The sequence below is a fragment of the Carassius auratus genome, chromosome 21 (genome assembly GCF_003368295.1).
Source record: "Carassius auratus strain Wakin chromosome 21, ASM336829v1, whole genome shotgun sequence".
In the NCBI taxonomy this organism is placed as follows: domain Eukaryota; kingdom Metazoa; phylum Chordata; class Actinopteri; order Cypriniformes; family Cyprinidae; genus Carassius; species Carassius auratus.
In genome coordinates this window covers 16,962,705-16,988,424 of record NC_039263.1, presented here as the reverse complement: position 1 = coordinate 16,988,424, position 25,720 = coordinate 16,962,705, and the positions used below count along the sequence as shown (strand labels likewise).

General features: G+C 38.6%; 3 protein-coding genes across 4 annotated transcripts in view; 1 reads left to right on the top strand and 2 right to left on the bottom strand.

The window, feature by feature from the left end:
* The window catches only part of LOC113038752 (mitotic-spindle organizing protein 2), a 1,160,083-nt gene that overhangs the window by 730,972 nt on the left and 403,391 nt on the right, over positions 1 to 25,720 (bottom strand). The window lies entirely within an intron of this gene.
* dusp4 (dual specificity phosphatase 4) lies at positions 1,833 to 7,538 on the top strand. Its single transcript, XM_026196375.1, has 4 exons — positions 1,833 to 2,336; positions 3,097 to 3,224; positions 3,963 to 4,182; positions 5,892 to 7,538. The coding sequence occupies exons 1-4, from the start codon at positions 1,961 to 1,963 to the stop codon at positions 6,269 to 6,271; spliced, it is 1,104 nt and encodes a 367-aa protein (XP_026052160.1). The 5' UTR covers positions 1,833 to 1,960; the 3' UTR covers positions 6,272 to 7,538.
* Positions 8,205 to 25,720, bottom strand: part of LOC113038713 (tankyrase-1) — a 52,283-nt gene continuing 34,767 nt past the window's right edge. The window contains exons 15-25 of the mRNA XM_026196333.1: positions 20,361 to 20,470; positions 18,610 to 18,798; positions 17,794 to 18,031; positions 16,316 to 16,398; positions 13,602 to 13,722; positions 13,402 to 13,499; positions 11,309 to 11,383; positions 11,109 to 11,214; positions 10,751 to 10,937; positions 9,955 to 10,111; positions 8,205 to 9,858 (exon numbers count right to left, since the gene is read on the bottom strand). Of these exons, the coding sequence (XP_026052118.1) occupies positions 9,772 to 9,858; positions 9,955 to 10,111; positions 10,751 to 10,937; positions 11,109 to 11,214; positions 11,309 to 11,383; positions 13,402 to 13,499; positions 13,602 to 13,722; positions 16,316 to 16,398; positions 17,794 to 18,031; positions 18,610 to 18,798; positions 20,361 to 20,470 (1,451 nt within the window). The 3' untranslated portion in view covers positions 8,205 to 9,771. The remainder of the gene's footprint in view (positions 9,859 to 9,954; positions 10,112 to 10,750; positions 10,938 to 11,108; positions 11,215 to 11,308; positions 11,384 to 13,401; positions 13,500 to 13,601; positions 13,723 to 16,315; positions 16,399 to 17,793; positions 18,032 to 18,609; positions 18,799 to 20,360; positions 20,471 to 25,720) is intronic.

The window sequence follows — 25,720 nt, the reverse complement described above, 5'->3', positions numbered from 1 at the left end:
AAAATCTTGGTCTGGATGTGTTCCCCAATATCATGTCATTTTGAAATCTATATATTTTTCTCTGTGAAGAGGAGAAATCAGAAACATACTGATTCCAAAGCCACAATCAAGAAAACATTTTGGCACATTAAGAAACAGACTAAAGTAAAATCACTTAGCATTAACAATTCTTTAACACGCCACAATTGCTTCAGACGGTGTAAATGAATTGTTTTCAGTCACAAATGGATGCAAAGCCATGTGTGTTCACAGCTTCGCAGGAGCAGAGGGGGGAAGGGAGGATGTGTCATATGATAACATTAACACATCTTTTGGATAGAAAACCTTCCTATCTGCGCTCAACTGAAGCAATGATGGCAAAGCACTATGCAAATACAGGAGTCTCATGAACGAGCTTGTGTTAAATCATGCAAATATTTTACATTCGAGATCCGGAGGAATTGAAAAGCATGTTTTAAAATGCAAAACCATTCCTTCAAATCCACACATAAATATGGAAGCAATTTAAACAAGTATCTCCGTAACTTGTGGTAATTAGTTTTAGTTTTAACTTTAATTAAGGAAAAGGCATAAATATCCTACTGTATTTTACTTCAGTATAACTATAATACAAATACCATTAGGGCTTTTCAGCTAAAATCATATTAAATTTTATGTTTTTTGTTTGTTTAACAAATGCTTATTCCATTTTAAAGATGATATCTGAAATATGCAAACCCCAGGAGAAGAAGCGCAGCTCTTTCCTGTTAACCATGTTAACTCATTAACTAGGGGCTTTCTTAATCCCATGAGTCAACTAAGAACTCACCCTCATGTCTCCATCAAATCAGGCAGCATCAGACAAAACCCCCTGTAGGGAAATGATAATTAATCAGAGCAATAATTAACTCTTTATACATAGAAAGGCAAGAGTGAAAAAACAGTTGTCAGAAAATTAGGCCTATTTTAAATATATTATTTATTAAATAATAATAAAAATAAAAATAATGTGGATTGCCAGATGGCAGTTTGGTGACTACACTTTAAAGTTTCTACTAACACTTTATTTCATTATAAAACAATTGTAGGTTATATCAAGGTACTTTTAAGTCTTACAAATTTTTAGTTAGTGTAAAACGTACTAACAATCAGATGGTGCAATCGTAAGCACATAATGTGCATAAAATCCACTAAATGAACATTCTATCCTACATTATTCATCCCCAAAAAATTAACAATATTCTCAGCTAACTTACTCACACAAAGCACCATGAGCATAACCACCCTAGTTAATTAAACAAAAAAATGAAAAAATAATCCTAACTTACTGTAAAAAAAAAAATAATAATAATTGATTGATTGATTGGTTGATTGATTTATTGATAATAATTATAATAAGTATGAACTACAGTAGTGTTTTCAACAAAACGTAAACAGATGTGATGCTTAGTGCAGAGAATTATGGGAATTCCCTTTTTTAATTTAATAAAATATTCTGCTGTGTGTGTTTGTGTGTATATATATATATGTTACAGTCACACAGCAACTACTTTTACTATGACGTTTAAATATTCCAGTAAAACTGTACACTATTTGAACGTCACCTTGCCGTAGGTGTATCAATATGTTGTTGACCGTTCTTTTAAGTAAACTGTCTCGCCATCTGAGAAGAAATATCTGATGGCTGGGTTCTGGTTTAGACGAGGAAGGCGGTCACCATCGATCGTCGCTAACTCTTATGAATGAAGAGCGCTTAATGAATGGAGCTCGTAGCAGACGTCATCTCCATTGTGACGTCGCGATCCTTTTATGGAGCGCGCGTCTGAAGCCCATTCATAAAACGGAAAGAGAAGTGCCCGTGGTAGTAAAGCTCTCTGGAGGGCAACACAACATTACACGTCGCACTGGCAACGCTGGATTTGACGTATTGTTGTTATTAAAGCACCGTTTGACCGTGACCAGTGCCCGTCGGAGGAGGAAAATGGTCACAATGGACGAACTTTGTGAAATGGATTGCAGCGTTTTGAAGAGGCTGATGAAGAACGACAGTGCGAAATGTCTGCTTTTGGACTGCAGGTCGTTTTTAGCGTTCAGCGCCGGTCACCTCCGCGGTGCTGTAAATATTCGCTGTAACACGATAGTTCGGAGGCGAGCGAAAGGCTCCGTGAGTTTGGACCAGATTCTGTCCGGTGACGATGAAGCGAGATCCCGTCTGAAATCAGGGCTGTACTCCGCCGTGATCTTATACGATGAGCGGACCTCCGATACAAACACGATGAAAAACGACAGCACAATCACCCTGGTACATAACGCTTTGTGTAGGGATACGTTTAGGACAGAAATCTATCTGCTAAAAGGTAAATTCCAATCTACATTACACAAAAATCTATTGAGTTATTGTATTTCTGAACTGAAATAAAGCTGCCATGTTTTGAGAAAATATCTGTTTTCATTGTGGAGGGATCTAGTAGGGGGATAATGATGATGATGTAATGTAGATTGCCATTTTCTCTGCTGGAAAATCCAGTTTAAGAAAGCCTAGTAGCTGTTTTTTTTTTTTGTTTTTTTTGGAGCACACTAGCTGGTCCATGCTGGTCATTCGCTGCTTGACCAGTTAACATGTTCCAACTTGACCACCTTGAGCTAGTGTGAGCAATTAGAAACCAGCTCCCATGTTCTGAAGAAATCTGGATCAAACCATTTTAATCTGTTAGTTTATAGACACAGATCCAACTATTTAAAATGCTTCACGTTCCTTTTATAGGGGGTTGTGCATTTTATTTAGTAGGCCTTACATTGAGTAAAATGTATTCAAAATGTCACAAATTAATGGCTTGTCTTAAAAGAGTGGGTAAAATGAAATGTATATGAAATGTAAAAACTATGTTCAGGTGGCCCCATCTTTAAAGTGGAATTACTGAATGCATTCTCTGGGACCGCAATAAAATAATTCCATTGAAGTAAAGATTAGGGGAAGTTAAATGCAGTTTCCTCATCTTAGATGGTTTAATGTGGACTATAGCTGATTCTAAAACAACAACCCAGTGAACCAGCTTTCTTTAAGATGGAAACAGTTTGAGGAAAAGTGTTAAAAATATGTATTTTTTCACTTTCTAGGAGGCTACGACAGATTTTCCACACAGTATCCCGATTACTGTTTGAAAACCAGAACTCTGGCAGTATCCAGCCCTCAGTCCAGCGTGGAGAGCAGCTGCACCTCTTGCGGAACTCCACAGCATGACCAGGTAACTACATTAGCGCCAGTGGATACTTTGAGGTCAGCTAATGGGCAACATTGTGTAACATTAAACGTCCGGTTGACTGCTGTCATCCGCTGCTCTTTCCGGCTGATGTAGCAGTGCTTTAGAGTGCGTTCCTCTGTGATAGGGGTGTACTGTGTCAGACACTCCAGTACGCTTTAGAGTTGATTCCCACATTGATCGTTTCCTGTCTCTACAGCTTGCAAAGCAGGCCACTGATGACATAACAGTGAGCCAAATCGATACACATTCCCAGAATAAATAAACTGGACGTTATTAGCTTGACCTTTTTATAGCAAACAGAGGTGTAGTAAGTGGTCTGATGCTGTAATCTGCTGCAAATGCTTTTGATAATTTATTGAGAGGGGCCTGCGATGATTATCTGGACAAATGAATGAAATCGTTTATCTTTTAAATTATAAATGCATTTATTATTATTATTTTGGTTACACTTTATTTTAAGGTGTCATTGTTACAGTGTAATTATACATTTAAGTACTGAGTAATATTAAATAACTACATGTTTTTACTATATGGTTAGGGTTAGAATTTTGTTTAGGGTTACTTGCATGCAATTATGCATAAGTATTGTTATTATAATAGTAAGTACATATAACATGTAACAAGGACACCTCAAAATAAAGTGTTACCAAAAATATTTTTTAACATATATTTAATATCCATTATTAATCATTAATTTTTTTGTCACTTTTTTTATTACAGGGTGGCCCTGTGGAAATCCTCCCCTTTTTATTTCTTGGCAGTGCTCTCCATGCATCTAAAAAGGACATGCTAGATCGTATGGGCATTTCTGCTCTATTGAATGTATCTTCAAATTGTCCGAATCATTTTGAAGGGGATTACCAGTATAAGTGTATCCCGGTGGAAGACAACCATAAGGAGGACATCAGCTCTTGGTTCATCGAAGCCATTGAATTTATAGGTATGTTCAACATTATATTATATTATACAAATTTTACTAAATACATATAGATTTTGTCAACTTTTGGATGGTTAGGGTAGGTGAAACCGTTGTAAATTGCTCTTGGTTGCTATGGCTCCTTTCAACTGCAAATAGCGTGCCATTCATCAGCAATTAAAATGTTGATCTGCATTGCAGAGCATTTACAGCAATTGCACCCTTCTTTTTAAGTCTTGCATTCTTCTTGGTCACTTATGCAGGTAGCTTGAAGAATATGTTTGAATGCGTTTTGATGTGTAGAGTTCTTTGTATAAATACGATGATGAAAATTGAAGTCTGCGTGTCATGGGTGCAAAATACGGGTTGAATGCGGTATGGGTGGGTCTTTCCTCATAAAAGGGTTTTCCGTGACTGAGTGGTGGAAGGGAGGGGGGGTTGGGAATCCTGTATATCCAGTTTCAGCTCAGCATCCTCTGCACTAAAGCAAGGCCCCCAAGTAGGCTTGCCGCATTTGATCGCACCATCCTAGATGTGTGTGTGTGTGTATGCGTATGCGTCAGAATACAGAGCTTAGGGACCAGAGTCTGACTCATCCTCCAGTCAGGGGTGCCTTGATACTGGAGTTACCTCAGATCTGGGTGTGTATGACTGTGCAAGGTGTATATGCAGACTGTAATGTGAAAACAATAAAAAGAAACCTGACTTATGTTTGGATATATGTGCTTACTCTCCCTTTGTACCATGGACTTGTCATTTTTTTGTTAATTAGCAGCTTGTTAGCAATAGCAGGAGGTGTCTGTGTGTACAACGGTGTGAAATCCACCCCAGACCATTTTGTTTGGGCGTTGAGTGTTTGTTGTCCAACTGTGACTATCAGCTTTGGGTGAATGTGTTATTCTCAGTTCTGTGTGTATTTCTAGAAAAGCATTGTTCTTATTATTGGATTTTTTGAGTGTTTATTAATGCCTACAAATCACAGCTCATTGTATACAGCAAACTGTTCAACTATAGCAACAGGGATATATAATTATAATTACCTTTTATATTAAGATTTATTTTAGATTTGTTTTTTGTTCATACATTTAATTTGTATCTTTTCAAAAATGATTATTGAACTGTGATTGGTTGTTTTACATGTCATTCAGACAGCCTGATTCGACAGGCTCGGGAGATAATTAATTCAGGTCATCCACCGTCAGTAGAAAATGTGAACACTTAAGTATTTTCTCTGTAATTTAGGCCTAATAGTTTCATAGTAATTTGGTCACCTTTCATAATCTGAGTGTAGTTTTCTCTGCTTCGCAATATCTGGTCATGTTTCCTGCATAATTTTCAGAGGTGACTGCTAAATCTCAAGTGCAAACATCAAAAAACATTTTACATGTGTTGATTGGGAGTTTGCGGTCTAAACCGAACGAGATGCGTTATTCAATAAGGGCAAGAAATATGTTTGAGCTATTCCTGCCACAGGCTGTGTGCAAAACAGAACATAACAGAACACTTGTTCACTGAATGAACTACATGCATTTCTCAGAGCAGTGGTTCAATGCCTCAATAGTTCTATATATTTTAATGTATTATAATTAATAAATGAATTATTTATTATTTATAAATGTTCCTATGACTTCTGAACCCGCATCAAAATGTTGCAGGCTGTAAATACTGTAAGATGAGTCATGTCTGAACTTCATCTGTGCTTAACTAAACTAAACTCTCTGCTTTTTCCTCAGACTCAGTCAAGGATACCAACGGCCGTGTTCTGGTGCATTGTCAGGCTGGCATCTCCCGGTCAGCTACTATCTGCCTGGCGTACCTGATGAAGAAGAAGCGTGTGCGTCTGGAAGAAGCGTTCGAGTTTGTTAAACAGCGGCGCAGTATCATCTCCCCCAACTTCAGCTTCATGGGTCAGCTGCTGCAGTTCGAGTCTCAGGTGCTGGCCACTTCCTGTTCTGTAGAGGCCGCCAGCCCTTCCGCCACTCTCGGCCCCAAGTCTTCCTCCACCCCCACGTCGCCCTTCATCTTCAGCTTCCCCGTGTCAGTAGTGACGCACAGCCAGTCCAGCAGCCTCACCTACCTACAGAGTCCCATCACAACCTCACCAAGATGCTGATACAACACCAGACACTAAAAAACTGCAAAAAGGGTGAATTTCTCTAACGTTCTTCACTTGGCACAATCATGTGGTCGTTCCAGCTGAGTTGCAGCTTCGGCTTTGCTGGTGACCCGTCCTCATCAAACTCACCCTGCGGTCTTCACCGTGCATTAATATCAGAAGAATAAGTTGTAATAATCCGTCGGGACGGTTCATCTCCTTCATTTCCTGTGGTTCACTTCCAAAGAGTGGCTGGCGGGGCTGGTGGTAATGAAGTGCAGGACGTCCTTGGACCCTGAGATGTTCTTCACACTGCGTTTGGACTTCCCATTTATCACTTCCTCTCGCCGGCCTTCCTCAATTCCTTTAATAGAGACGGTCATGGCCTGACCGTTGGCAGGAAGTGTCTTTCATTTGCATTTGTCAGTGCCTTGTACAGAGAAGGTACACAGACACTTTCACAAGATGCTCACGTCGCCTTTCCTTCAGCCTGATCGCAAACGAGACATTCAAAACATTTCAATCTGCAATACCTACCCGTTCCTCTCACAAATCAGAGCAATATCCTGATTCTCCTTCCTCCCAGTCACCACCAAAGCTATGTCATGTCTGTTTTCCTTTGTTATATTGTGTGAACATGATTTGGTTTTCTTTGCTAGTTTGTACTGAGGAGATGTTATAAATTATTTTTGCTGTATGCCTTACCAACAATGACTCCCACACAGAATGTTCTCATTAATAGACTATTTAAGGAAAAGCATAAGTCAAGATAATGCCAGGTTATACACTGAACCCTTTTTACACTGGATGTTGGGAATGGGAGTCGATTTGTTTTTAATATTCCCCTTTGAGGAGCTCTGTGAGGGAAACATGTCTTGAAGAGTCCATATAGCAGCTGGTATGTTTATGTGCGAGAACCTACTTTTTTTTTTTTTTTTTTTTATGAGATCGTGGTATCTTTTATAGCACTTTTAAATGATGCAAAATTGATTTGAGGTTCGTTTCGCACCTCGTCGGAATTGAAATTGTAACCGAGCGACGTTTCCCACTCTTTTTTGTTTTTTTGGCATAATACGTCGTCTGTTTGTCTGTCAATCACTGAGATGAATGCAATACTTTTTACTGTACTTGTGGAAATGTTATTGTCTGACGGCTAATGGCAATATCATTCTGAGGGTTAAGATTTTTTGAACTGTAGCCGACCCTGTTCTGTTGTAATAGCCTGGGCTATATGTACATTTTATTTATCTCACGATTGTTATTAAATATAAACTGTGTTCTTTAATTAAAGTGTGGCGTGATTTAATTGTATAGACGAAGAAAAGCTACAGAGGATGAATCATATTTTACTGTATAGGCCTGTAAGTAATATTGTAATCATTTTTAAAAGATGAATAGAACATGAGCCATCTCATTATTTCTTACACGAACAAAGAAGATATAGAATAGAATAGCGCGCGCTATTACGCAGGAGAAGATAATTAGTATTATATCTGATAAATGAGGGAAGGATTATGAAATAGAGGTTACTTTTGAAGAGCCACAGCGCCTCCTAGCGTCTGTCTGAGAGTGGATTACACATTACCGTAAATTCTGACCCACGGAAACCATATTTCCCACTCATTTCCCGAGAAGTTTGCAGAAACGACAGCGGCTTCCTCAACATGTTCCACAGAACCCTCGGTGACACGCTGTAGCAAAACATCAATAGGTAATGTTCAAACTGGAAGCTGCCATAGAAAAAGCAGCTGCAATGTATCAAATGGAGCAGTTTTATCTTATTGTAAAAAAAAATAAAAATAAAAATAAAAACATTAGCCGTTATAATCTTATACTACACTACATCATAATTATCCCTATTTATAGAATGGAATAGATATGGAAAACTCTCTTTCCTGAGAAATGAGACCGAATAAGGGTTCAGAACAAGTGTAACAAAAGACACAAGACAGTATTTATGACATACTTTATTAAGACCATTTTACATGATTAAGGAGTTTTTGATTAGTCCGCAGATGGCTTATGCAAGATAAGCCGTTTCTGATTAAAGTTCACAGGAACATGGAAATAAAGTAAAATTACAGCTCAGAGAATTGAGAACCAGTTCTGGAGCCGTCTCCCACGTATTGGCTTGAGGAGAGCAGAGTACATGTCTGTGCTCATACTACTAAGAGGAGAAGACAGTCTGCTCTCTTTCTCTCTGGTTTGAACACACAGATTCCTGGAGTAAGGCAGATGACCTCCAGTACACATGTACACAACCACAAACTACACCTGAGCAAAGCAACCAAACCGTGAGGCTTCCCGAGGTAGAGCCACGTCCTTCATTTCATTCTGTAACATGAACGCGAGTCAGCCGAGCCGCTCATATCAGTAGTGTACGTACGGAAAAACGTTACGGAGACCCTCGTAAAAAAAAGACTTTTCTCTGATGCCAGAGAAACAGGACTGGAATGAACAAGAACTGAGGAGTCCCTGTGGTTGTGATCCAAAACATATCGTAAGCAAAAGGAGCGACTTCCGACACGGAGTCGCTTAATCGTCCGAAAAAATAAAGGAAAGATTTGAAAGCAAGAATTCCCACTTCCTTTACAGTACTAATAAAACCCACTCTGCATCGGTAAACAACATTAAAAGATATACAAAGGCATTGTCCATTACACAAGCTGTACATTACTGGACATTTTTTTTTTTTTTAACATAAGTCTTTTAGAATTATTCTGAATAACTTAAGTCCTGGCTAAAGGTGCAAATTGTTTAAAAGATGCACTTTCAGATAATGCTATGGCAATGGAATGGGACATTCTGGCCAGTATTCCTGTGCAAAGATATGTAAAAACTAAAACGATAATAAAAAAAATAAGTACCAAAAAAAGAAAGGAAACGAAAACAATTTTTGCTATTTTATGGTCAAAGGCTTTTTGAATAGTTCTGGTCTCTGCATCAACATTCTTTTTTGCTTTAAAACCCCTCTAAGGCTTTTTTTATATAACAATGCATGAAGAAAAAATAAAACCACAACAATGAGATTTTTAGGGTTTTCGGTGAACTTCTACAATGAAAAGGAGGATTGCTGAAATGTCGGGTCCCTTTAAGATGTGGTCCATTATTGTGAATCAAATTTTTGGAAATAAAACAGAAAGGTAATTAATCACAGTAATAGTAAAACCATCTCAAAGAAAGGAAGTTAATGCTTGAAGAGTGTTAAATTGAGTCGAATGAAGGGGAAGAGGTCACTTGTTGTCTTTCACGGAGTCCTTTCGTTTAGCCCTGAAACAGCATTATGACCGATATCCTGACCCTTGACCTGAAGAGGAGGGCAAGGACACGGCCAGCCAAGGCAACTCTTTCTTGTAAACACTCAAGGGGACAGAAATGGAGCCTAACTGCAAATTAAAGAGGCAGCGCTGAGGTTTATGGGAGTGGGTGGATGTTTCTATCATGTGAGGAGGAGTCTGTGGATGTGTGTGAGATGTTTGGGGAACAGTCTGAGAGTTTCACAGGGCCGCCCCTGTGGACTAGGACTTCTGCTCCGCTGCTGTCGGGGACGGAGGGGTGCTGTCTGGCTTGATGATCTGGTATGTGATGAGGTACTCTGGGAAGGCCTGTAAAACACAAAGAGTTAGAAATGAACTGAATATCTACTACCTGAAAAAATGTGTTTTTGATTTTGCAGTTGTTAAATCTCTGAGCTCTCTCACCTGTTCCCCTCGGTAGATGACGTATTCGGCGTAGGCTAACCCGTTGACGCTGGGACGGCCGATGACCGAATGGTGCCCTGGAGGAGCGTGGGCCATCTTCATGGCACTGAACTGCAAGAAGGATTTACCCAGAGTCACCCGGCAAAACAGCATCTGCCTGTGAACAGAATGATTATATTTGAAATAAATAAATAAGAATAAAAAAAATTACGTACTAAATGAGATTGAATTAAATTTAATACCACAAATTAATTTAATATCATTAAATTATTTTATATAATTTCACATAAAATACAAAATGTACATAATTTATATTTATAAATCACATGTATAATTTACAAAAACAACAACAATTATTCTTATTATATATTTAATACCACAACTTATTTTACTGAACAGAATCAAAGTAGTCAAACAAGTTGACTTTTGAGTTGAAATTTTGAGTTTTAAAAATACATCACAGCTTATGTATAAATAAATTATTACACAGAATTAATTTACGTCCATGGACAGTTTTAGATCAATTACTTTTAATAATTCATGCAATAATATTTAACTTTATTGAATATTAGCAAGTATAATTAATATTAATGCATTTCAGTGTTTGATTTGGATTATACTTTAGTACGATGAACTATTTTTGTACTTTATCTGGGTCCTGAAACTAAACTAGTTTGAGAAGAACTGGATTGTAGGATCCACAGCACCATCAGCTGGTCATGTGTGGTCACTGCGCCTGTATTTCACTCATCAGAGCTTGTCTAGGATCTTAAAGGGGAAGGGGATGTGTGTGTACCTGTGACAGATGTAACAGGAGCGGTCTTTATGTGTGGGGCAGCCTGTCCCTCCGCCGATGCCGTACACATACTGGTTGCTTTTAGAGGAGTTCTCTGCAAAGTAGATCCCTGCTCCAAACATCCCTCCGATGTAAGCGTGCCTCTCATCAAACCCTTTATGAATGATGGCGTTGATGAACGGTGATCCTGGAGATGAGGAGAAAAAGGAAACTGATCATCCTTATGTAAAAAGCGGAAAATTGGAATTACATTCTTTGAAAGAAGCTTTCGAGTCCGACATGGAGGAAAAAAGCTTCTTTTGTAGCTTGAACTTTCCCAAATAGCACTTCTGACAGGTCATTCGTCTGGTGACAGTACCGTGAAAGAGCATGCGCTCGTTGTGGTGGTTGTGATTCTCATCTGTGATCTCCTTCTGCCTGTGTGCGTATCGCTCCCTCAGCTTCTTGTTCACCACCTTCTGAATCTGTAACATTCAACAAACGTCTGACATCAGCGCATACAGGATCAACAAACACACACGCTATGAACTAATCAAAGGTATTAATGTTCACACTCACCTTCAGGATGTTGTATCTGCTGAAAACACCGCCAGCATTGCCACCGTCCCTGTGCTCTCTGATCGTACTTTGCAGCTGTAAACCGAAAACAGAATTCTTTATTACGTCATGCTACAAAATATTCAAGAACCCTTAAATAGGGGAAATGCAATCAAACTTGACAGAAATGTTAAATGACACGACAGATTACAGACTCAAATTTTATCACAGCAAAAAAAAAAAAGACTACAAATAAAACCATAAAAACGTTAAATACTAAAATATAATGGGATTAATTAAATTCAACAATTCAGTTATAATTGTTAAATTTTGATTTGATATTTTTAAAAATGCAAATAAGATCACAAGTAAATTAAAACTTATCACACTACAAGAATTAAATATAATTAATATGCAAAACGAAAAAGTAATAAAATAAGACTATATATATAAGTTATAGAACACCAAGTTATAACTTCTTGATTATTTGGTGTAATGAAATGTGTTTATGCAGTTTAAGGTAAAAAAAAAACACATTATTTTCCAAATGATTGTTTCTCTTCTATGCCCTGCCTTCTGGAACACATCGTTTTTTTACACAGCTCATTGTCTGAAAAGCGAGGTGTACTCTGATTGGCCAGCTATCCAGTGTGTTGTGAATGGCCAAATGTTTCAAGCGTCTGATGGAAATGCTACGCCTCTCAACATATATTGTTATGGCGTGTCCCGGACAGAACACCAACATGACAAGAAAAACAAAACCCATTAAAAACGAGGCAGTTGTTGCATTCAGTGGGAACATAATTTTTTGATTATAATGACTTATACAGTCTTTTTATGTGTTGCGTTGCATATCGTGCCATGTAAACATAAAACCATGTCTGCATTTGTGATCGGAGAAACGACAAACAACAAGTGCTACTCTACATTAGTCAAAACTCGCGTTTGCATCATCAGTGGCAAATCCTTCCACAAAGGAGCAGCAGGGGGTTGCGATAACCACATGTGACAACCCCGGGCTGGACTCTGCTTCATCTACAGTGAAAGCCGATCCGGCGATCCACTGCGGGAAGTTAATATATTTCCTCAGCGATCAGCACTGATCAGCTCTAGGCATGACGAAGCGGATATCGTTCTCTTTTAAAAAGGCCAAACAAAGTAGTTTCACAATGAAACACAGCTTCTCCACGAAAAAGCCAGTGGCAACAGAGGAAAAAAAAAAAAGGTACGCCTCCTTTTTTTGCGTGAACATTTGAGCAGCATTTTGCAAATCTTCTCACATAGTGACGTAGACATGTGGGGGCGTATTTAAACGAGGTGTTTCAAGGGGGCGTGGACAAGTCTAAACTTTTATAAAGAATATCTCTTTGGATTTGAGACTTTAGTCTTTGCAACTTTACAGATCTTCTTCATGCACCAAGAGCTTGTAACACTCCAAAGAGAAAGGAAAAATAGAAATCGCATCATATGACCCCTTTAAATACTAAAATATAACAAGATAAATTAAATAAAATAGTAGAATAAGACAAATCGGTTATAATTAGGTTAAGTTTACATTTTTAAACGCACAAAGTAAAATAAGGTCACAAATAATTTACATCAGACAATAAATTAAATACTACAAAAATGTAAATACAAAAAGAAATAAAATAACAAGACTACATATAAGTTATAAGTTTTCAAATAATAAAATATAACTTAATACTACAAATAAGTTAACTTCTATCACACACTAAAATAAGATTAATAAAGTCTAAAAATAAGTTACATAAAACTCTAAATAAGTTATAACTCTTAATGCACACTAACACTACAAATCATACTCCTTACAAAAAACAATTTGATGAAGAAAAAGAAAAAAGTTGTTAAAGGTTTTTTAATGCATATGTCTTAATTTATCTCATTTATAGCTCCATCACAAATATTTATATTTCATTAAATAAAAATAAAGCCTTAAATTTAGTTGCTAGACAACTAGTTACCATCACTGAATATCTTAGCATGGATGAAATACTGTGCTGACCAATCAGCTTTTAGAACCAGAACAGTCCATTTTATAATATGGAATCTAATAATTTTATAATATGATCTGATGATTTGGATTCCCCTCTCACCTCCTCCTCTACCGACTGAAACTCTTTGTCATCAGGGGCCAGGTCGATCAGCACCGTGCCTTGACTCGCACAGTGGAATGTCAGGTATGGGTTGGCACCTGAAATGTAAGCACACCAACACATAAAACTATAAGGAAACTCAGGGTCATGAACAGATGGTGTTTGAGAGAGATGCTGGAGTTGAACGCTTCTGGACTGACCTTGTTGACCGCCCAGCAGCCTCTCAATGCCTTTGATGAGTTTGTGTCTGTGGCCGTACGCGTTGATCCCGATCTCCTTGAGCTCCTCGTGCCCCATGTCAGCTAGCACATCCAGCGTAATCTAATACAACAGATGAACATCAAACAGAATTAGGGAAGCCATTGTAGTCTGGAGGCACAACCAATCACAAGATAAAGTTGTAATGAAAAATTATACATTTCAAGGCCAATTTCGACTCGGCTGCTTCTAAAACAGCCAACAGTGCAATATATTATTTTCTCAGCTTGTTGCAATGTGGAACTTCCTCCTACTGAGAAGATAAACTCTTAGAGCGGCAGGAGGCTTGGATGGATATTAATGGTGTGACTCGGAATGATTATTACTGAATACGCCTCCTACACGCAACATGCACCGAAAAGCAAACATGCAGATGGCGTTTGGCGCATGCTAGACTGCGACGCAGGGAGCCGTTTGAGCCAGCGTGTGTTTTACAGAGAGCATTAATGTTTGGTCACACTTGAACGAAGCACGTGAAACTGTTTTGGACCTTATGGAATGTGGACGAATGGTTACATCATTACTTTTTTGTTTGTTAACTCTAAAATAAAAACATAATATGTTCAAAAAGTTAAAATATAGGAATGTGCAGGTACGTTTATTTCCTTTTTGAAAAAAAATCATTTTTCATTCAGCAATGACTAAAAACGACAGTAAAGACATGTTCCATTTATACTCTTATTTTTACATAGCTATGAGAAGCGTTAAATGTGGAAGCTAGCAGAAGCCGTAGCATTTACAAAAAATAGCGTAGTGTGTTTAGAAGGGACAGAGCGGTGTGGAATATTTTTTTTATATTTGTTGAATTTTTTATATTTTTAACAAAGCATTAACACATGTTAGAGTGCACCCCAATATTAGCATCAAATCAGCATATTAGACTGATTACTGAAGGAGACTGAAGACTGAAGCAAGACTGCCACAGGCATCGCATATTTAAATGGGGGGAAAAAATTAAATATTATAATAAATTGTAAATTGTATATTTTGACTATTTTAATTGTATTAATTGTAATACATTTCAAACTAAAGTAACTTTTAAAGTAATAGTTCACAATTTGTTTAACTATGTTTTTGATCAAATAATGCTGCCACGGTGAGCATAAGAGACTTTTTTAAAAACAAACTCAAAATCTTACGTTTGAACCTTTGAACAGTAGTGCATGAATGAAAGTGAAAGAAACAAAAAGTGTGAGCGTCCCATCGCCGTTGACTCCGCATCAGGCTGTGTAATCTCAAACTCCCAGACTCCAGTTCCAAGGACCATTTATTGGCAATGCATCACATCTATGATAGGTCTGTCAAAGGCCATTAGCCCAGGAGCTGCCAACTGCTCTCTCTTTCTCTCAGAAAGCACTGTGCACTTCAATCGATAGGGCTCGCAGGACCAGCCATTATGGCTGTGAAGGTGTGATGGCCGCAGCAGGAAAGATTCCATTTATTTCTTTTTCTCTCTCTTTAACTCTCCTGGCAAAGTTTTCATTTGTGCCAAAGCTGAGAAGGAACTGCAGCAGATTTACAACAGACTAGTGAAAAACCTGAAGACTTATGGAGTCTTATTTATGTTCAGTGTTGTATTAAAGTAGAAAAAGGAAAACCTTAACGTAAGGTAACGTATATATATACTCACTATTGTCATAACCTAACAAACCATACATCATGGAAAGCATATTTATTATAATCCCATTCTCAAAAAATTGACACTTATGACTGGTTGTGGTCCAGGGTAACATTCGCTAGAAAGCGTTTGTGGATTCTGGAACCTTTGTTTTTAACCGATAAATAAAACAATAAAATGGCTAAGGAAGTGGAAATGTAGCAGACATCTAAAAGAGACAAATATTCACACACCGCCCTTATGACGGCACTTGTAAAGTGAGAAGACGCCTCTAAACTGTTCTGAGGTTAAAGCCAGACACGTCTAATGACGACATCGGTGCGTGTATGAGATCTTTGAGCATATCCTCAAACTCATTTGCACTCAGTTTTTCGCACGTCTCTGAAAAACTGTTGTCTGTTCATGCTCCATCTCCCGTAGGCACAGCGAGGCAGAATAAGATGGAGAGTGAGCAGACGAGTGAGTCACTGTGAGACAGATGAATGCGTCTTACTAAAGCCACAATCAGAACTGATTTCAGCCCCTCACATCAAGCGCTCTTTCCCAGCTGGTGGCCGCCAAGACCATTTCTGTTCATCTATGTGCAAATGAGTGGCGGGCTTGGCGCAGTATGCCAATCGCATCCCACGGGAGAAGCAGAGAACAAGGAAAGCCGGAGGAACAACAGAGTCCGGAGCTCAGTGTGAGCGAGTGGTATGACCGTATTAATCAAAAGAAGGGGTACAGAGGTCAGCCCCGTTACCCAGGATCTCTCTCATACCTATAAAGATCGAGAGATGCTGGTTATCTCACAGCGTCCGGCTGAAGAGGAGTTGGCTGGAAACGCTAGAGCCAAGGTGCTGAGAGAGTTGAGTTTATTGAAAGGAGATAATTACGAGTCCACAGATGTCATCGCATTTACATAACGTTCACTAGAAGGACCTGGAGTTCTCTACAGGAAACAACGGCAGGCCTCTCTACATGGGACGGATGGCAATTTAATGTGTAGAGTGGAACTGAGGAGACTGAGATTGATTTGATCCCAGGAAGTGACCTTACCTGTTCCCGCTCGAAAATATCCCGCAAATGCTCCAAACCCAAACTCTTCAGGAACTGACTGATGTTCATATCCAGAATCGTAACTATAGAGAACAAAATACATCAGTACTCATGTAACTATTATACTACATTCAGGGCATAATTACATTTAGGGATGCAACTAAATGTCATTTTACTACATGATTAATCAGATTATTTTTTTTTTTGTGATTAATGGGATAAAAGATTTTTCCATCATTTTATAAAACAACGTGCTATTTCATGTCATGCACTCTACCTTCCTCCAAAACCATGTGCAAACTGAAGATTATAAATACAAATAGAAAAGACTATAAAACAGTACATAAACTCTGAGTTTATACTCTGTGTGCTATAAATTGTATAAAGCTTTTCACATACACACAGACGTTTGTTTTTGTGAAAAGTGGGGACATCCCATAGGCGTAATGGTTTTTGTAATGTAGAAACTGTATATTGTAACTTTGTGCATTTTTACTTTCTCAAAAAAACTCATTCTGTATGGTTTATAAGCGTTTTGAGAAATGGGGACATGGGTTATATCCTCATAAGTCACCCTCTCCTTGTAATACCTGTGTCATACCCATGTCATTATACAGAGTTGTGTCCTGATACCTCCCAAAAACATGCCCACATATACATGTGTGTGTGTGTCTCTGTGTGTGTGTGTGTCTGTGTGTGTTACAGGTCTGCACAGGTTAAACTGAAGCCAGAACCCAGCCTGTACCTGAGATCATATGACCCGACCCAAGCTAGCGTGTATTTGTACTTATTATGCACACAATGTTAACAATTAATTAAATATTAATTTAATTGTTATTAAATATTAATAATAAGTATGGATGTAGTTGATTATTATTTAAATATCATTATATTATGATGATTATTTTTAAAGAAATTTTGGTAACACTTTACTTTAAGCCTTAATGTATAGCACATTATAAAGGGTCATTAAAGAGTATAATTTATAATTATTCATAATGTGCGTTGTAATGCATATTATCTTGTCAAAGTATGACCAAATTTAAAATGCACAGTGTAACAATGAACTTATAAGTGTTATAATGTATTAACTGTTATTATAATTATAGATAAGATTGTACAATGCTATCAGGAGCATTACAAGGCATAATTAATGCATTAAAACTACTTTTATAATGCATTATACATAAAGGCTATAAGTAAACTGTTACCGACATTTTTTCCAAGTTATAACTACTAACAAGTTCTGCCCAAGTATTGTTACTATAATTTCTGTTTCTTATAAATGTAAGAGACTGACATCATTTGTTATAATCCCATTACAGTTACTGTTCTTAAAAATGTTGTCAGCATTCCAACATTTCTCAAAAACATTCTAAACGAATTATTTATATTCAATTTATATTCAGATCAAAATTTGAAAAAGGTGTTGCAGCCCTAAAAAAAAAATATGAAGACACATCACATGACCTACTCACTTTCTCCCTCCTTCCTCTCTGATGCAGTCGCCCCATCAGCAGGGCCTGAGGCTCCAGGTACGGCCAGCTCTGTCAGCGGCCCGGCCAGGTTGTCTATGCTGCTGGCAGCGGACAGACAGGAAGGGGTAGATGTTGGAGAGATGACAGAGGCACTGACCACTGTAGCCTGGGGCTTGAAACAACTAGGCAACGCTTCAGGGGGCATGGCATCAATCAGCAGCGCCCGGATATCATCAGCCTGGAAATCAACAGAAAAAAAGGAAGTAAACGTAAAGGAAAAACGATCAATAGTAGTGTAAGAACTCTCTGTCTGATCAGTTTTAAATACAACTAGACTAATGTAATACTCATGTTAGAGTTCCACGCCACATGGGCGAGAGGATAAATTAGAAAGTAGTTGTACACAGCATTAGTTTGTCTTCTTGGTCTAGAATTGGACAATAAAAGCGGAGAACAGCTGTGTCATTAGCACCTGGCATGAACACAGCCACTGGAGCCCAATTACTAAAGGTTACGGCAGATTTACCATTTGCTTCGCACAAGCCTGAACCCAGGGGACGTGGGTTTAAACACCTCAGCTTATGTGTTTAGAAGATAAATCTCCCAATTTCTCAGGGTAGTCTATGCCACCTGAACCATATGAGGTCTTACAGCAAGAACAAATGGTCTTGTAGAGCATGAAACTTTTATAGAAGTTGGGTTTAAAATGCAGAATGTCTATTCAAGTCTGTAGCTCTGTTAAATGATTAACAGTATACGAATGTGGGCTCGAATGTATGTTAATGTGAATCCAAGCAAGAGGTGTGTTTTTATTACAGTCGCCAAGTCCAGCGGCGTCTGGCCCTCCTGGTTCTTCATGGTGGGGTCGGCTCCGTGGGCCAGCAGCAGAGCGCAGAGCTGTGTGCGGCCCTTCTGCGCAGCCTCATGGAGGGGTGTGAAGGCCCATTTATCAGTGGCATTTACACAGGTGTTATACTTGATCAGCAGGGCCGCGATGTCCACATGCTGGAAGGGAAGACAGAGGCTCATTACTGACAAAATTATTCTACAACCTACAATCTTTAAAACCTGGATGTTATTTAAAAAGAAGCATAGCTCTTTCTGGAGCAGATCTGCCTTGGTGTAAAAGATTCAGACTTCAGATGCTAATTGTTATCTTTAGTGCTCCATACAATTTGTTTAAAGCCATATGATAGCTTTGTTTGGACATGTGAACAAAAAAACAAAACGCAAGTTGTTATTCACCAAAAATATTAACATTTGCCTTCGCTCTATTTGGCAAGTGAATAAGAATTAGTAGCAATGTTCCAGCAGTGTCCAATTTTAGCACTTTTTTTAGTTACTTGCCAAAGCAAGTAATTTTTTTTTAATCTAATATCCTTTTTATTATGTCTATTAACAAAAATGTTTTTTAATAGTTTTGGTTAACAATAATAACTAAGCATGACACCATGAGCATGCATAAATAATGGCAATATGTTAATTTTAAGGTAGACTACCTCTTTAAAAGGCATTTTAGAACAATTCTCATTAGCAATAGAAAGCGCAGGGCCAACTCTTGAGTTGTGGTGCAGTGTGTGTGCGGCTGAGATGTCCTGAGCCGGCCTTCCATCAGCAGCAGTGACTGTATGGAACTGCGATCAGCTGGCTGTGTTTGCCGAGTGCTGACAGCCTCTACACAAACAGGCCGCATATAAACAGAGGGAGGTGCACTCAAGGTCAGCCAGGATCGGCCGGCCGCCAGCTCTCCTCTAGCCAATCAGCAAAGCTTGGGCAACCTGCCACTACGGCCACAGCCAATCAGAATCTCACAGCTCTTGTCACAGAGGTCCTGTTTCTTGGACGGCGACAGAGAGTGTATGCAAGTATGTCGAGGGCTGGAGTCTGGCTAGTTCAGATCCAACATGTTTATGTAATAGCAATCTGCTCCTATCCATCTGCATGGTCTAATCACATCCCTGTAGACCTCCAGAGGGCAGACCCTGATAAATACCTCCAGCTACCCTCACCTGAAATGGGTTTCCCTGAATTTGCCTGATTTGATTTCCAGAAAGAGTCAAATCCTGTGTTAGAAGTGTTCTGTGTCACGTGGATTAAAGCTAATCTGGGTTGCAGCTCGCAAACGGCATCATCTCGGCATCTGGCTTTTCCGCGAGTGGAAATGCAAGTGAAACCACCTGAAAGAATCATGAGCCGCAGTGACACATTAAAAGTGCATAAGCCAAGGTTCTGTTGGCAGAACAAATACAGATGTCCAAATACTTTTTGCATACAGTCACACACTGATTTTGTCACACACAGGAAGTGAAAACAAAGTGCTGTATCAAAGCACAGAGGGGTTCAGGTGAAGGTTTACACTTGTTCGAAGAAGAGAAAAGCCCTGCGTTTCATTTTCAGAAGCAAATACATGGATTATTCACAGTCTACATCTGTTTGTGTGTGTCTTGAGGTTTCCTGCCAGACCTGACATGACACCGGAGGCATGACATGCGTCGGCTTAACAGATGTCTGCATGTAGTCCCAGTTTCAATGAAATATTCCTCCTTTTAATCAGCAATTGCACTCACCCCGTATGAGGCCGCGTTGTGGAGAGGAATAAGGCCACCTTTGTCCTGCGCATTGACGTCCGCCCCATGCTCCAGTAAATACTCCGCTACCTCCAGATTGTTATAGCCAGCTGTGGAAAAAAAAGAATGCAGAGAAATGTAAATCCATCTGCCCACAAACCATCTGGTATCAAACACAAGCACCAATCCGTATCACATGTACAGTTCAGAGTGCTTTCGAAACTTTGAAAACTGAAAAAAAAAAAAAAACCTAGCATTTTTCCGCTGTGGTGCACCACCGCTGAAGCTACTGTATGATAATAAAGTAACTGCATTGAGGAGATGCTTTAATAATAGCCATAAATTATAAAGTGGATCAGGAGTGCGCAATTGAGAATTATTGCAAACTGGAGCACCGTGAAATTAAATTACATGAGGGTGAGGATCACATTTACATCTAAATGATTATGAATCTACACGGAACTCAACCCAAACCCCAAATCATCTTTTTTTCAGGCAGATTTACTGAATAGAAAGTGTTTGTGCAATTTTGAAGTATCTATCTATCTAATGTATGTGTTATTAAACCATAAACATTACTTAATCCAAATTTTAGTAAATACTAATAGTATGCAAGTATTAAAATCACTGCATCCAAAAAACGAAATAAAAATAAACAATTAAAAATATATAAAGAGCACAAAAACTAAAAAGACAAGCACAAAAAAAGACAAAAAAATGTAAATGAAAACAGAAAATACAATAGCAAAAGCTAATTCAAAATATTAGTAAATACTACAATAGTGTATAACTATTACTAAAATAACACCGTTACAGCTGTCCATGATCGCATTCATAATTTTCCCCATGAATTTATTAATAGTTCCCAAAATCAGATTGCTCATCTTGGATACATTACAGCTTCTACGTAGCTATCACCATCTCAGTGAAATTTAATCTATTTCCCTTTTCAAAACTTAATTAAACTCAATTAATTAAATGTTCTTTAGCCAATGTTACTGAAATCTTACTCCTCGTTACTCCTTGTAATTGCAATTATATTTATTGCTCGGTGCGAATTGGAAGCTAAGCACAGATATATATATTTTTTTTTTTGGCCGAGCTAAAACATACTCAATCTGGTAGACAACCTTTGGCACTAAACAAGCTGTCGCTGACCTTTACCCAAAAAGACCAGTAGACTATTTTCAGCTTTAACGGTCTTCTTTGGTTCCTTTAACTCTGTTTCTCACTCCAGACATACATGACTGCCTACAGGACTGTCATTAATTAGAGCCCTCATCATTAAAGGCTGGAGCCCTCTAATAATGAGCAAACCCGGCATTGAGAACCGCACTAATGAGAAAACACTCTCACATGTACACACTCCACCGCGTGTGCCACGCTCATCAAACGCTTCCTGCAGGTTCTTCTCCATAAACGACAAGCAGTTTTAGCAGTTTCTCACTTCCTTCCCACGAATATGTCATGTATCTGGTTGCACGCACTGCTCTGTTTTCCTCTTGTTTTTAATAAATCAGATTTACTCTCATTAACACCATGATAAGCATTAAGATTATAATGAATAAAATGAAATTAAAAACGAATAATAGTATGGATACGGTGTCACGGGTCGCAAAGTGTCAGCAACTGTTTTCCAAACATGAGAAAAAGTATAGACTGCATTAGCAAGATGGGCTCATTGCAGCATTTTGAAGAAAATTTCTGCACATATTTGATTTTATGGATGAATGAAAAGCCATTTTTTTATATAGTATAGTAATACTACGTAAAAAACAAAGTTATTTTTAATTTACCCACAAGTGTTACTTCATAAGCCGTGTTGCGAAGGTTACTTTGGAAATTTAACAGGTTACATGTTAAAAGTTACCCTATTTAAACCATTTCAGTTACTTTATTAAAGTAATGTAACTTATTACATTTAATTACTTTTCTAAATTTGATAAAGCAGCCAGGGTTAACCTTACACTGATAACTGTCAGACTTTCGAAATCCTTCTTCACTTGAATTAAGATCATGATCATTTAATTTCAAAGCACAGCCACCACAAACTCAGACTTTAGTACCTTTTGCTTCGAGAATGTTCTGCATTTAAATACAGATTAAAAATCGAAATATATAGTTTAATAGCTTTGATACTATTTTTTAATTCAAATCTTTGGATAGCTATGACAGGAAACACTGGCATTTAACAATGCTTTGGAAAAAATAGTTAATCTTAAAAAATAAAGCATTTACATAAACCCAAATAGAAAATAAAACCGCATGTGTCCTTGTGTCATAAAAATTCCTGAAACACTGTTGTCTCATATTTTAAAGCAGCCAATGCAATTTGGGAAAGAAATCCATCAAATCTGTAAATGGGAAATATTCAGATGAAAACCCCTTTGTAATCGTTCCCATTTTCATAAATAACCAATTTAAAGGGTAACTAAACCCCTGGTCAGAGCCTGACTCCACCCATTGACAATATTTGAAAAATGCTGAAAAGTGGGCAGAGCACAGCTGAAATAGAGGGGACGAACCTAGGGTGGGGCTGAGCGAGTGGGGCGTGAACCTGAGACCCGCAGTGACAGATTGATTGACAGCTGCTGTCAGAGACGCTAAAATAGAGAGTGACTGTAATGACGCAAGTAGCTTTGCAACAGAGCGATCATTTGAAGTAGAGGACTTTTCTCCCCCACTTTCACCTGAAGTGGAGGATGACGAGGTGTCTGTTCATATCAATTCGAGCCGCTGGCTCAAACTGCGGTCTTAACTCCCGCACCCTGTCGCTTTTCATCGCGAGCTGTGTGGAGAAGCCCATTTCCACCTCCACTGCGTTGAAGAAGCATCCCGTAAATGCAGTTTGCACACTGCATCTCTAAGCGGGAACTTGCGGTCTTCCAGACCAAGTGCATGCAACCACTGGCATCTAATTTTAAAGTCTGCTGGTAAACTATGCAGTCCAGCAGAGCTGTTGCAACTAGCGACACACCTCCGTACCATCCTGACCACTGTACTAAATACAGATAAATCTAAGCTAACTTGATCTAAATAACTATATAATTGCTATGCTAAATAGATGCTATAATAGTCTATCCTGGTCGTTGTCAATACTCACAATTCCAACGCCGACTCACTACAGTGATTTTGACGAAACAAGATGGTTTTATACTGCCAAGGGCGTGGTAGCTCGTACCAAGGGGCGTGGTGAGCTGGAAACTGCTTATGTCACCTGCCACCACTTACGTCACTAGCCACAGCAAAATCCAATAGAAAAAAATCAACTGCAGTAGCCACCATTCAACCTGAAGAGGGCAGCACTCAGGCGTTTTTACAAAATATTTTGTAGAATTAAAACACTTTATACTCAAATGTCAAAAAAGTTACTCAAATCAATGAACAGCACTAATAAAACCCCATTCTTACAGATCATTAACTAAAAAAAGTTGGTTTAGGTTTAGTTACTCTTTAATTACAAATTTTTCTCTGTACTTTTTGTCATTAAATTCATAATTCCATTCCATGCAGCTAGTTACTCCCGCAAAACTTTTCATAACAGATTATTTACAAATAAAAGAAAATGTAAACAAATTTAATTGGTGAGTAGACATTTTATCTCAGGTCCCCACCCCCCCCCCCCCCCCCAAGCAACCTTAAAAATGATGTTTCAGTCATTAAAAAAATGCACAGAAAAGCATCAGGAATGTAATGCCTGAGATCCTGCAATATCAGTCAGAACGAATGAATTCATCTTACGATTCTCCCTGCAGGCAAACGGCAGACGAGTGACGTGTTCTCTAGGCAGGGGTCACAACCACCACGTTAGTCACAGCCCATTGCTCTCCGGTGGAAATAGAGAATGTGTGCAAGCTGGAGTAAAATCCTGAGTCTATATCTCTGCCTGATGGTTAGGGCCGTCACCCACCTGCTGCTGACCTGGCCTAGCAAGATAAGTGCACGGACCAGAGTGCTCACTCCATCTGTTCAGTGACATTTGCTCAGAACTATTTAACACCCTCAGGCTTCTGGCTAATTCCTTTTAGCATGTAGTCATGGTTATAAAGTTAATTATCATTGTTGATAATAATGTATTATAAATGAATTGCCATGCATGTAAAAAAAAAAAACAAACATAAAATTACATGTTACTCGTCTGTGTTTGTGTGTGTGTAAATTAATTTAAAATATTCATATCCTCTCAAACATTCCAGCTGCAATTGTATAATGTTTATTAAAGGGGGGGGTGAAATGCTCGTTTTCACTCAATATCCTGTTAATCTTGAGTACCTATAGTGTAGTACTGCATCCTTCATAACTCCAAAAAGTTTTTAGTTTTATTATATTCACAAGAGAAAGATAGTCTGAACCGATTTTTCCTTGAAAAACACGACCGGCTGGAGGCGTGACGTGTGGGCGGAGCTAAAGAATCACGAGCGCCAGTAGGCTTTTGCGTTGAGAGCGTTTGGGAGCTGTGACATTACCGTGAGGAAAAAAACTATCCAAAACAAACCATGGCTAACAGTCAGATTCAGCCGTATATTTATGATCTATAATCAGATCCAGATGCTGAAATTGAACAAGAGCAGCAGCAGCGACGACGTCTCTATGTGGTATGTACTGAAACTGTATATTTGCTTAGCGGTTTTGGAAAATGACTAAGTTCCACTTTATGTCGTCTTTTTTTTTTTAAGCTGCACATGTGGAAAGTGCAGTTTGAGGACAACATCGCATGTTGTTTACTTGATGTGCTTACGCACCGATAGCTAAGTTAACAACACAGAGATATTTGAAGCAGTTTTACTCACCCCATGCGGTTCCAACACACGATCGTGACCCTTTTTCGTTGGGACTGCATTATCCTTAAGAAATAAACGATGTGCAAATCTGGCGTCAAACTGGGCCTTGTTTGTAAAACAAGCATCTTCGAAATGCAGGGAACAAACACTTGCACAACTCCGTTGATGCTCTGTAAAAATAAACTCCATCCACTGGTCCCTTAATGCTGTTTTTTTTAGGTAATCTGTGCAGGGTTGTCTTGCCCTGGCAACCAAAAACACACTCCTTTTGTGACATTTCACGACGCTCTCGCTCTGATCAGTGAATGTCTGTTGTGCTCTCATTACTCTGCTATACGGGAGCGCGCGCTCTTCCGGCAAACGTGCCTCAGGACCCATATAAGGAAATTCCGCTCCATCTAAAGTCACACAGAGCCATACTCGAAAAAAACTTTCCGAAACTTGTGACAAACCGGAAGGAGTATTTTTGGAACAGAAATACTCCTTCAAACGTACAACTTAATTTTTGAAACTTTGTCCATGTTTAGCATGGGAATCCAACTCTAACAGTGTAAAAAACTCAGTATGCATGAAATAGCA